Genomic DNA, 14,077 nt, shown 5'->3' on the forward strand with positions numbered 1-14,077 from the left:
TTCACATACTCCAGCCCGGATCTTACATGCCTAATAACAGTAGCTGGGTTAACTCAGCAGAATTGAGATGTACAGTTTGAGCTGGAGCTGAACAGAGGTGTGTTTTTGTTTGGTGAATGCATTTAAAACTGCTTGCGCTGATACTGCCTGGAATACCGAGATTGGTGAGGTTGCCACATGTACCTTGTTTCATTATGCCTAAAGAAATTACTATTTATGTTATTCATTTGTACTGCAGGGAAGCTGTTTAGTTTTGGAGCTGTAAAGTTTATGATGGACAATAAACTTTATGCTGTTTTTATACAAAAACCCTGTGCCGGTGTGTATCACAACAGTATAGAGTTTATTGTCCATCATAAACTTTACAGCTCCAAAACTAAATAACATTATTGCACTAAAATGTCTTTGTTCTTGTGCAGGAAACAAGAAACATCAGCTCAAATATTATCAGATAAGAGTGTAATACTTGCACAGAAAGAGCGCTATGCCAGCTATAACATGGTCTCTGAAGAACACACTGTGGATGCTGACTATGATGATGAGTATGATGACACTTATGATGGTAACCAGGTTGGAGCGAATGATGCAGACTCTGATGATGAGCTCATTAGCCGCAGGTCAGTTCTGTCTCCTATATATATGTCCCATTCCATGTTTTCTGTTAGCCACCACTTTTTGTACACCTGTACTGTGCTACATACTCTGCCTCCTTGCATAACAGCATTGTATTCATACTTTTCTGCATATATTATACCTTAGGCCTTTTACTATTCCTCGAGTGCTCATGTCTCGAGAGAAAAATAATCGAGAAGAGGAATTTGAAGAGGAAGAAACTGAAGAGGAAACTGTTAGGGTAACTTTAAGTGGATGACTTTTATTATATGCATAACAGTAGCAGATTACATAATAGCATATCTGCAATGTATACTGCACAAAAAATTAAAGGGAACACTCTAATAACACATCCGAGATCTGAATGAATGAAATATTCTCATTGAATACTTTGTTCTGTACAAAGTTGAATGTGCTGACAACAAAATCACACAAAAATCATCAATGGAAATCAAATTTATTAACCAATGGAGACCTGGATTTTGAGTCACCCCCAAAATTAAAGTGGAAAAACATACTACAGGCTGATCCAACTTTGATGTAATATCCTTAAAACAAGTCAAAATGAGGCTCCGTATTGTGTGTGGCCTCCACGTGCCTGTATGACCTCCCTACAACGCCTGGGCATGCTCCTGATGAGGTTGCGGATGGTCTCCTGTGGGATCTCCTCCCAGACCTGGACACAAGCATCCGCCAACTCCTGGACAGTCTGTGGTGCAACGTGACGTTGGTGGATGGAGCGAGACATGATGTCCCAGATGTGCTCAATCGGATTCAGGTCTGGGGAATGGGCAGGCCAGTCCATAGCTTCAATGCCTTCATCTTGCAGGAACTGCTGACACACTCCAGCCACATGAGGTCTGGTATTGACCTGCATTAGGAGGACCCCAGGGCCAACCGCACCAGCATATGGTCTCACAAGGGGTCTGAAGATCTCATCTCGGTACCTAATGGCAGTCAGGCTACCTGTGACGAGCACATGGAGGGCTGTGCGGCCCTCCAAAGAAATGCCACCCCACACCATTACTGACCCACTGCCAAACCGGTCATGCTGAAGGATGTTTCAGGCAGCAGATCACTCTCCACGGCGTCTCCAGACTCTGTCACGTCTGTCACATGTGCTCAGTGTGAACCTGCTTTCATCTGTGAAGAGCACAGGGCACCAGTGGCGACTTTGCCAATCCTGGTGTTCTGTGGAAAATGCAAAGCGTCCTGCACGGTGTTGGGCTGTAAGCACAACCCCCATCTGTGGACGTCGGGCCCTCATACCACCCTCATGGAGTCAGTTTCTAACCGTTTGTGCAGACACATGCACATTTCTGGCCTGCTGGAGGTCATTTTGCAGGGTTCCTGTTCCTCCTTGCACAAAGGCGAAGGTAGCGGTCCTGCTGCTGGGTTGTTGCCCTCCTATGGCCCCCTCCACGTCTCCTGGTGTACTGGCCTGTCTCCTGGTAGCGCCTCCAGCCTCTGGACACTACGCTTACAGACACAGAAAACCTTCTTGCCACAGCTCGCATTGATGTGCCATCCTGGATGAGCTGCACTACCTGAGCAACTTCTGTGGGTTGTAGAGTCCATCTCATGCTTCCACGAGTGTGAAAGCACAACCAACATTCAAAAGTGACCAAAACATCAGCCAGAAAGCATTGGTACTGAGATGTGGTCTGTGGTCCCCACCTGCAGAACCACTCCTTTATTGAGGGTGTCTTGATAATTGCCAATAATTTCCATCTATTGTCTATTCCATTTGCACAACAGCATGTGAAATTGATTGTCAATCAGTGTTGCTTCCTAAGTGGACAGTTTGATTTCACAGAAGTTTGATTTGCTTGGAGTTATATTCTGTTGTTTAAGTGTTCCCTTTATTTTTTTGAGCAGTGTATAATGTGTCTTGTATTGTGGATCCATATTTGAACTGTGCTATAGAGGACTTTAATTTTATCTGTGTTTTTCATTTTCTGACTATGTAACCAGCACCCTATTTTCCCACAGCCTGATCATTTTGTGCAGGACCCCGCAGTACTGAGAGAACGGGCTGAGGCAAGAAGAGCAAGTTACTTGGCAAAGCGAGGGTAAGCTTTGAAGCTTGTGCTGCTGTGTGATACAGCCGCATGTCTGAGGATCATGCATTACATTTACATCTAAATATTTAAAGGATCAATCCTATAATCGTAATGTGGTCCAAGTTTTCTGTACATACAGAATTAATCATGTTCACAATAACCTTTTTGATTTATTAAAATGGCAATGATTTTCAGTTATCACTTTCCTATTGATGATCCCAATGGCTTTCTTTACCGTGCATTGCCACTGGATCTGTCCTGCGGTAGTTCTAATGCTGTTGGTTGAATATGATCAGATGCACCTAATGACCCTTTCTAATAAAACATCTGACAGCTGACTTGTACCATCAGCTCAGCTATGATGTAGATCCCACTGATACCAGCTGCATTTGCACCTAATGACCTTATCTAATTAATGGAAAACAGATGCATTTATGATCCTGTCTAATAAAAAATCTGCCAGACGCTTTAATGGCATCCTCGTTGCCCTGAAAGCTTTGTTGTAGCACAGCTCATCTATTCTATGCTCAGCTATGTTATGCATGCAGGTGCGAGCACGATCTTGCTCTGACCACCATTGAAATGTGCAATTTGTAATGAATAGTGGCCAAATAGTGGGTCGCAGTCACTACATTCAAAACTAGCAATGGATCACCTCTGCCATATAAATAAAAAATTCCCATATTCCGATCTATCAAGAAGCACCCAGGAGAGAAGAGGGAGGGGCCTGCAGCACTGCGAAGGAACAGTGTGCTGCTGGGAAATGTAGTTCTCGTAGATAAGAGTAGGACTGCCCATTCAGCTCTATGGAGCTGTATGCACAGAGGGGCAGAAGGGGGGTAAAAAAGACATGGGCACAAGAAAGTTTATTGGGCTTGTACTTTATATTAAATTAATAGGCAAATATATTGTCATTGTGGAGTATCCTGTTAACCCCTTAACGACATCAACCATACATGGACAGCGAATGTGGGTAGTGAGTATATCGAGCGAGCTCACGGGGTGAACTCGCCCCATACCAGTCAGGTAATGGCTCTGCCAAATGCCACTGTCAAACTCTGACAACATCATTAGCGAAGCGTTAGCATGGGGGCCGCGTCATACTATGCACCTTTCCGCTCTCCCTGACTCGATCACAGGGCACCGATGGGTTGCTATGACAGACTGGGGTCTGTTGAAAACCTCCATGCCTGTCATTACGGAGCTGGACTTCAAAGGAAAGCGTGATTCTTACTTTGATATTGCTGTATATTGTACAAGTGATCAGACCATCACAGGTTCAAGTCTCCTAAGGGGACTAATAAGTATAGTGATAAGGAAAATCACATTGCCAGATCATTTGTACCACGCAATGTACGGTATAAAAAAAATCCACAAAAAAAGTCAGAATTGCTTTTTTTTTTTTTTTTTGCGCAAATTCACAGCATTTGGATTTTTTTTTTTTACCGTTAGTAAAATGATGTGTGGACAGAACAATAAAAAAAAATTATGGCTCTTGGAAGAAGGGGAGGAAAAACTGGAAACAAAAAAAATGGAAATTGGCCACAGCAGAAATGGGTTAAAGGGTGGTTTATATGTCATATTAAGACATGTGGGTGCAATAAAAGGGAAACCTTTACTTGTAATCACTATTAGCCAGGATAGCAACTTTTTTTTATTTAATACATAATATGAAAAACCTTCCTCGTGACTGGCGGCACATAAGACTGTTTCACCTTCAGCGGCCTGAATTGTGGGGGTGCTCAGCTAACCATTGGGATGGCTCCATTATGAAATGGGGCTGTTGCGTTGAGCCTTTATAAGAGGCCAATACATATGGTACATATTGTGAAGATATTCAAGGTAATCCCCTGTCGATCACTGTGCACTGCTAGGTGGGTTTTACAGAACTCTACATATGCAAATTCAACATCACTGCAGCTCAAGCAGACGGGAGGGGGCTGAGATACACGGTGAGTGACAAAAGCCCCCACCGGCAGCAGCCGTGAAGCTGCTGCTGCAGGCAGCCCCCCCCCCCCCCCAACCATGTGTTCTTTGTGTAAAATACGATGATTCAACAGCGAGTTGTGGGAAGACGATACGTCTCAGCGATATATTAACTAGATTTTTGGGGATCTGAGGGAATGGGGAACGTTGCCCTAGCTTTAAACACAGTCCTGCGTGCCCGGATGGGGAGATGCACAGCCTTGCAGGGGCCCCTATGACCCCGGTGTTCAGTATCCATGCGTAGCAGGGGCCCGGCTGGATCCGATGACACCAGAACCAGCTCCCTAGGATCGTCCAGTAAGGAAGTATAGCCCATTTTAGTTTTTAGAGTTTGTAGCTGAGAGAGACCAGGGGGAGGAGATTTGAGTCCAGACAGGAGTCAGGAGTGGGCGGGATCCAGAGTTTAACAGTTCCAGCAAACCTGGCTCCATTGTCTTTTTTTCCTGGGGGGGGTCGTGATGTCCAGTCGTGTGGGGAAAGTCCTGCAACAACAAAGAAGGCCCACAAACCTCCCATGTGGCAGCCCTTCCCCCGAAAGCCAGATCATCCATCTAACCGGCAATTGACTCGAAATAACTGCTTTATACCTTTTGTACCCATGCTATTGTGTTTGCAACTCTGACCATTGTGTATGTATAACCCTTATGTATATAGTGTAATGTCTAGTGCGCCCTTACAGCGATTAAATATATAATTTAACCCTGCGCTGTTCTTTTATCTCGATCCACGAACCTTGTGCCTGTTGTTCGGTCCAACGAACACGCTACTGGGCTGGTTTCTAGCCCGATATAAGTCTGTTATATCAAATAGAAACTGGTGGCTGCTCTCCCAGGCCGACCAGGCTCTGCTTCACTGGAACTAGTGAACGGAGCCTCTCAGACTGTCAGGGTTGTGGGCGCGTGTGGTGCCACGTCAGTGACTGAGTGGGCCTCCTCTCCTCACTCCCTGGTGCCTTCCTGTATCCATGAGGACAGGGGGTGTCTGTGAACAACTGTACCAATCTGACCTTACGCGTCACTCGGGGGTGTGGAACATGATATTGGTGCAAAGGGCAGATCCATACCACGTGCTTTGTCTGATGTAATTGTGACGTCAGGCGGTGTGTGGATCCATAAGTGGTGGTAACAGTGGTGTGATTCTGTGGGGTCTCCCTGCTGCCATTTCTTCACACATTATATTTCAAATTACAAAAAATGTTTTTTTTTGTTTTTTTTTCTTTATAGCATCCGACATGATCACAGTACAGCGGTTACAGGCACGGCCCGGGGCCAGGGACAGAGCCGGGAAACTGTACAAGAGCGCAGAAAGAAAGAAAGCAACAAAGGAGCCCGAGCAAATCACAACCGCAGGGCCATGGCAGATCGGAAGAGGAATAAAGGCATGATACCCTCCTAATGTTGCCTTTTATAAGGACTGCTTCTTAGTGACTGCAGACTATTTTTGCCTTTTGAGCAATAAATCATTTTATATTTTGCACATACTTTCTCTACGATGTTATTATGGGGTATGTTTCCTTGCCTTTTTCTAGGTTTATACTAAGACCCAATAAAAATGTAGATAAAACATTAGCTGTGGAATAATGGCCGATGTTATTTAACCGCTAGACGCCAAAATGTGCCCAGCAATCCTTGGAAACATTACATGGTTGAGAAATCTGCTTTTTTTTTTCCTCCTGGACTGATCATTCACTCTCAATTCATGGGTAAATCTTTGTTGAGGAAATATGGATTAGGCCAGGTTGACATCATGAAATCAAACACGTATTTGTGGTAGTTTTCGCTATGGACGACATTGTTGAAGAAGAAGTCACAACATAAGTGATTTTTACTTCATTATAGTCAACTAGATGGTGGCCCGATTCTAATGCATCGGGTATTCTAGCATATGTCTCCCGACCCTCCTTTATAATGCCCCATGCAGGAAGTCACATCCCCCGTATATAATACCCCATTCATATAATACCCCATGCAGGATGTCACATCCCCCCCTATATAATGCCCCATGCAGGAAGTCACATCCCACTATAGTGCCCCATGCAGGATGTCACATCCCCCCTATATAATACCCCATGCAGGATGTCACCTCTCCCCCATATAATGCCCCATGTAGGATGTCACATTCCCCCCTATATAATACCCCATGCAGGATGTCACCTCTCCCCCATATAATGCCCCATGTAGGATGTCACCTCTCCCCCCATGTAATGGCCCATGCAGGATGTCACCTCTCCCCCCATATAATGCCCCATGCAGGCTGTCACATCCCTCCTATATAATACCCCATGCAGGATGTCCCATCCCCCCATAGTGCCCCATGCAGGTCCCCTATGGCCCCATACAAAAAAAAAAAATCCAATTCTCACCTCACTGCTTCTCTGGACTCCAGCGTAGCCGGGATCTTCACGCTGTGCGCTGTGACCGGTCAGGGGAGAGCGCGGTGTAAAGACGTCACCGCGCCCTCTGACCTGAGAAGACACAGGAGCTGCTGCGCAGGCACGGGGAGGGGTAAGTATGACGCCGGGTGCCGGGGTCCTGATCGAGCAGGGAGAGGAGGAGAGAAGAGGGGAAAGGAGAGGAGGGGAGGGGAGGGGCGTCACACTTGTCCTCGGGAGATAAGCGGCCGTAGCCGCTGATCTTCTGACGATAGCCGCATGTAGGTCAGCGGCGCCTGCGGTCGGGGGACTTATGCTGCGAGCAGCCGGCTGCATCTCCCGGCTGCATCGCCGCTGACCTCGGTGCCACACATGAGCCGCTAATGGCCCCCATGTTTTTCTGAAATGCCGCGTCGCTGATTGGCCGCGGCCGGACCAATCCGCGACCCAGGATTTCCAGGACAGACAGACGGACGGGATAAGACAATTATATAGATAGATAAGTCCGCTGGTTGATGCACCTAAATCCCATCATTCAGGGCTTCAGATGGGAACCCAGACAGAGTCACGGATGTGCGGCATAAACGTGTGAACCCGGCCTTAGGAGTTAGGTCAAATTCAGACATCAGCAAAACACTGTATGTATGGACCATAATGCACGGACTGGCTGCGGGTCTCTTGACTGGAACTTGTCAGCCTCATAGGCATATATGAAGCTGTATTCTGAATTTACCCTTGGGCTAGAAACAGACTAGCGTATGGCATCGGATGTAACATGCTAATGACCCCCGGCTCCACCTCTGCTGCGAATCTGAGCTGAATGTCAGTGCTTTGTACTCTGATCCTCTCGCATCAGAGAATCACAGCTGCGGCGGAGACTGAGAAAATAATTTCTCCGTATCCTCCATTGCCTGACTCTGCGTATATTGTACTGCACTTGTATGACATCCAAGTGCAGTCCGATGTTTCACATGCACCCATAGACTTGTATGGGTGGGTGTGTCAGGCATAATAGACTGTCGCTCTGGAACTGGCTGTAGAAGGTCACTGCGCTTGGCATTGCAGACACCTTCTTAATCCTTCTTACTTTAAGACCCAGCGGCGACCTCCTTCTTGCTGCTGTTTGACACACCCTTGCATGGGAGTTAAAAACTATGTTTGCTCCAGGCAAATGCCTGTGATACTTGTATGTACAGGCTTGGAGCACTAGCTGTCGGCTGACTTCTTCTCTGGTGCCCTTGGAGGACCGTTGGCATTTCCCCTCTGGTGTCTACTCAAGCTAAGTTAACCCCCTTTGTTTGTCTACCTTGTTGTCTTTAGTTTGAAGCGAGGCCTGACCAGTGCTCACCCATCCCCCTCCCTATCTGGGGCTAAGCTCTGGAAATATACAGGGTTTAGGGTCCTGCTCGGCAATACGTGTGGAACCTATATAGGGACGGCAGGGTAGGCTGAGTGATATTAGATCTGCCTAGAGGTCTCCACTCCCCCTTTCCCTAGTGTTTGGGCTTCCTCCCCCTCTTCCCTTTGTGTTGCACTTAGTCTTTCCCACACCTTGTGTGACATGTGGAGCCGAGTCTGCCAATTGTAGCATGATGCATACCGAATCGGCATGAAAAAATAATCGCATATCTGAGCTGCCCCATAGAATAACACTGGGCCGAGTGCTATGTGATGTTTAATTGCATAGCACTTGGCCATGTTATACGGTAATGTGACTCCAGGCTTAAAGGCAGATACAGACATTCTGCTACAAGTTCACCGGAAAGAACAGTTGTACTTTAAAGGCATTAACTCCTTTACCACACAGCCTCTTTTCACCTTCCTGACCAGGCCAAATTTTACAATTCTGACTAGTGTCACGTTGTGTGATAACTCTGGAACGCTTCCACTTATCCCAGTGATTCTGAGATTTTTTTTTCATGACATATTGTACTTTGTAGTGGTAAATTTAGGTTGATATTGTTTGCGCTTATTTGTGAAAATATCGAAATTTTGGCAAAAATGTCGCAATTTTTAAACTGTTAATTTTTATGCCCTTAAACCAAATCATTTCACACAAAATAGTTAATAAATAACCTTTACCACACGTCTACTTTGTTAGAAGGCTTAAAAGTTGATCAGCAGTTTTTTGTATGTGACAGAAAATACCCAAACGTGACACCATTCTAAAAACTGCACCCCTCAAGGTTCTCAAAACCACATTCAAGAAGTTTATTAACCCTTCAGGTGCTTCACAGGAATTAAAGCAATTTGAAAATGTTGCTTTTTCCCACAATTTGGCATCAAAGTTTGGATTTTCACAAGGTTAACAAGAGAAAATAAACAGTACAATTTGTTGTGCAATATCTCCTGAGTACACAGATACCCCGTATTTGGTGGAAAACTGCTGTTTGGGCGCACGGCAGGGCTCGGAAGGGAAGGAGTGCCATTTGACACAATGTCATGTTTGCAGAGCTCTTGCTGTGTCTAAACAGTGGAGACCCCCTCACAAGTGACCCCATTTTGTAAACTAGACCCCTCAAGGAATGTATCTAGATGTGTGGTGAGCACTTTGCACCTACAGGTGCTTCACAGAGGTTTATAACGGAGTCATGAAAATGAAAAAATACATTTTTCACACAAAGTGCTTTTAGCCCCAAATTTTTCACAACGGTAACAGGAGAAAATGGACAGTACAATTTGTTGTGACGTTTGTCCTGAATACACTGATACCCCATATATAATGTAAAACTACTGTTTAAGTGTACGGCAGGGCTCTGAAGGGAAGGAGCGCCATTTACATTTTGTAACGCCATTTTGGCTGGAATACACTGTGCAGAATTATTAGGCAAGTTGTATTTTAGAGGATTATTTTTATTATTGATCAACAACTATGTTCTCAATCAACCCAAAAGACTCAAATATCCAAGCTTAATATTTTTGGAAGTTGGAGTGGTTATTTTTTTAGATTTGGCTATCTTAGGAGGATATCTGTTTGTGCAGGTAACTATTACTGTGCAGAATTATTAGGCAACTTAATAAAAACCAAATATAATCCCATCTCACTATTTTATTTTCACCAGGTAAACCAATATCTGTGCACAAAATTTAGAAATAAACATTTCTGACATACAAAAACAAAAAAAATTAGCGATTAATATAGCCACCTTTCTTTATGATGACACTCAACAGCCTTCCATCCATAGATTCTGTCAGTTGCTTGATCTGTTTTCGATCAACATTGTGTGCAGCAGCCACCACAGCCTCCCAGACACTGTTCCGAGAGGTGTACTGTTTTCCCTCCCTGTAGATCTCACATTTTATGATGGACCACAGGTTCTCTATGGGGTTCAGATCAGGTGAACAAGGGGGCCATGTCATTATTTTTTTCTTCTTTTAGACCTTTACTGGCCAGCCATGCTGTGGAGTAGTTGGATGCATGTGATGGAGCATTGTCCTGCATGAAAATCATGTTTTTCTTGAACAATACCGACTTCTTCCTGTACCACTGCTTGAAGAAGTTGTCTTCCAGAAACTGGCAGTAGGTCTGGGGGTTCAGCTTCACTCCATCCTCAACCCAAAAAGGTCGCACAAGTTCATCTTTGATGATACCAGCCCATACCAGTACCCCACCTCCACCTTGCTGGCGTCTGAGGCGGAGTGGAGCTCTCTGCCCTTTACTGATCTAGCCTCTGGCCCATCAAGAGTCACTCTCATTTCATCAGTCCATAAAACCTATGAAAAATCAGTCTTAAGATATTTCTTGGCCCATTCTTGACATTTTATCTTCTGTTTCTTGTTCAAAGGTGGTTGTTTTTCAGCCTTCCTCACCTTGGCCATGTCCCTGAGTATCGCACACCTTGTGCTTTTTGATACTCCAGTAACGTTGCAGCTCTGAAATATGGCAAAACTAGTGGCGAATGGCATCTTGGCAGCTTCACGCTTGATTTTCCTCAATTCATGGGCAGTTATTTTGCGCCTTTTTTGGCCAACACGCTTTTTGCGACCCTTTTGGCTATTTGCGATGAAACGCTTGATTGTTCGGTGATCACGCTTCAAAAGTTTGAAAATTTCAAGACTGCTGCATCCCTCTGCAAGACATCTCACAATTTTGGACTTTTCAGATCCCGTCAAATCTCTCTTCTGACCCATTTTGCCAAAGGAAAGGAAGTTGCCTAATAATTAAGCACACCTTATATAGGGTGTTGATGTCATTAGTCAACACCCCTCCTCATTACAGAGATGCACATCACCAGATTTACTTAATTGGTAGTTGGCTCTCAAGCCTATGCAGCTTGGAGTAGGACAACATGTATAAAAAGTATCAAAGTGATCAAAATACTCATTTGCCTAATAATTCTGCACACAGTGTAGATTGCGGACACCATATCACATTTGAAGAGTACCTAATGTGCCAAAATAGTAAAAACCCACACAAGTGACCCCATTTTGGAAACTACACCTCTTGAACAATTAATCTAGTGGTGTAGTAGACATTTTTAAACCTCAGGTGATTCACAGAATTGTATAATATTGGCCAGAGTAAATGGAAAATTTCCATTTTTTTTATTCCACTACAATGTTGTTTTGGCACCAAGTTTTTCATTTTCAGAAGGTGTAAAAGACACCGAACGTTACAATTTATTACATAATTTCACCTGAGTACGCCAATACCCCATATGTGGTCAAAAACTACTTTTGAGGCACAGTACAAAGCTCAGAGGGAAAGGAGCGCCATATTGGAGTTCATATTTTGCTGGAATAGTTTGAGGATGCCATGTCACATTGGCAGAGCCTCTGAGGTGCCAGACCCCCTTCATAAGAGACCCCATTTTACAAACTACACCTCCTAGTGAATTCATCTAGGAGTGCAGTGATCATATTGACACATGTGCCTCACAGAATTTTATACCATTGGGTGCTGAAGAAAACAATTAAATTTTTATCACTAAAATGTTTTAGCCCCAAACAAGGGGCTAATAGGAAAAACAGGACCTCAGTTTGTTGTGCAATTTCTCCTGAGTGCACCAATACCCTATATGTAATCTGGTAATACGTTTCAGGCACAGTGCAAAGCTCAGACAGGAATGAGCACAATATTATAGTAGATTTTGTTACGGTTTGCAGGTGCCATTAACCACTAGAAGAGCCCCTGAGGTAGCAGAACAGCAGAACCACCCCCTCATCGCAAGTGACCCCATTTAACAAACTACACCTCTCAATGACTAATCTAAGGGTGCAGTGATCAAATTGACACAATGTGTGTTATAGAATTTGATACCATTGGGTGCTGAAGAGAAAAACTACATTTTTACCATAAATGTTTTCGCCCCAGATTTTACATTTTCACATGGGAAAATGGATAAAAATGGAACCAAAGTTGTTCACACTATTTCTGCTGAACATGGAAATATCTCATGTGGCTGTACAGTACTGCTTAGCCACATGGCAAGAATCTGGAGAGACGGAGCGCTATTTGACTTTTGAAGAACAAATTTTGTAGAATAGTTTGCAGACTCCATATACAGAGCCCCTCAAGTGCCACCATTTTGGAAATTATACCCCTTTGGGAATTTATCTACAGGTGTAGTGACTATTTTGACTCCCTGGTTGTTTTCCAGAAACAAGCAGCAGTGGATGTTGCAGAGTGAAAATTGCAAATCTGCCATTGCAGTGACCAGTACGTTGTAGTGCCCATCTCGTGCTACTGGAAACAGGGACCACATAAATTAAGCAGGCTCTCATTGCTTAAAAAAATGCCAAACACTTGAACTCTAAAATGTGGTGTGGGCACACTGTGGGGCTCAGAAGGGAAGGTGGGCATTTGGATTTGGGAGAGCAGAATTTGCTGGTTTTCTTTTGATGGGAGAGGACTAGGACCATGTTACAAAACATTTTGGATCGCATTTATCCTGCGCTCTACGCTGAGCACTTACATCGTGGCTTCCATCTAAACCTCCGAATGACATTCAGATGAAACTCCCAATGGATCCATTCACTATATTGAGGCAGCAGTTACTCTGGACTCCATCTGGCCTCTGTTCAGCGGTGCACAAAACTGTGGCCAACTCCACTTTTATGCATGCTTAAAAATACGGACGTCGCTGGATCATAAGCCAGACAGCATCCAGTGTCCATCTTCCTCACTATAGGGAGTCTTCCACTGGAGGTTTCATCTGAAACACTTATTTCAGAGATTTACATGGAAACCCCGGTGTAAGCGCTCCACACAGTTTGCAGGATAAATGTGAGCTGAGCCTCACTGCGATCTTGCAGAGGCAGAATGAACAAATCAACAGCATGTCAAAAATTTGCGCTACTTATTTTTTGTGCTGTTCCTCGTGCAGCATAAGTGATTAAACTGCTTTTTTTCTTCGGGGCATTGAGATTACAGTGATACCAGATTTTTATCTTTCAATCACTGATAGTACCGCCCACTGGACCAAAATCCCAGAAAGAGCAGAGTTTTAAGTGATGAAAACACAGGTTATACTGTATCTTTTGTCACCAAACTTTAGCTCAATCTGCTCAGCTCTATAACATGGTGCCTGCAGATTGGGCTGCATTTTAATGATCAAAGGTTCTGTTTAAGTAGGCCAACAAAACAAGGCTGTGGAATCGGTAAGCCAAGCCTCCGACTAACTTTGACTCCTCAATTTCAAAGACTCCACGACGCCGACTCCCTCATACACGGCTCATGTTTAAGTGATAAGTTTACTGTAGCACAGATTCATCTCAGCTAGAAGTCTAGACCCTTAGATCAGGAATAGGACATTTCATAACTTTCCCAAATTCTTATGAAAAAAATATTCCCCACAAACTGCATTGAACTACTGTACCCAATTTATTATATATTTTAGGAGTTGGAGTCGGTCCATTTTATACCAACTCAGATTCCAACTCCACAGCCCTGCAACAAAATACTGTTTTACAATATATAATTATTCAATAAAAGTGCAAAATTTTGTATGAAGGTATGTTTTTCCCCATGCAAAGTCTGAAAGGGGTTTTTCATGTCTAGAAAAGAGGCCCCCAAAGGTTTACTGTAATGTAAAAATTAAAGCCA

General features: G+C 44.1%; 1 protein-coding gene across 1 annotated transcript in view; it reads left to right on the forward strand.

Annotated features, from left to right (window-relative positions):
* ASCC2 (activating signal cointegrator 1 complex subunit 2) overlaps positions 1 to 6,229 on the forward strand; it is a 47,756-nt gene extending 41,527 nt beyond the window's left edge. Inside the window, exons 16-19 of the mRNA XM_073671627.1 lie at positions 420 to 617; positions 760 to 853; positions 2,605 to 2,684; positions 5,885 to 6,229. Of these exons, the coding sequence (XP_073527728.1) occupies positions 420 to 617; positions 760 to 853; positions 2,605 to 2,684; positions 5,885 to 6,056 (544 nt within the window). The 3' untranslated portion in view covers positions 6,057 to 6,229. The remainder of the gene's footprint in view (positions 1 to 419; positions 618 to 759; positions 854 to 2,604; positions 2,685 to 5,884) is intronic.
* Positions 6,230 to 14,077: the final 7,848 nt, after the last annotated feature.

The sequence above is a fragment of the Phyllobates terribilis genome, unplaced genomic scaffold (assembly GCF_046119375.1).
Source record: "Phyllobates terribilis strain yellow unplaced genomic scaffold, ASM4611937v1 Scaffold_1__5_contigs__length_1240528914, whole genome shotgun sequence".
NCBI lineage: Eukaryota > Metazoa > Chordata > Amphibia > Anura > Dendrobatidae > Phyllobates > Phyllobates terribilis.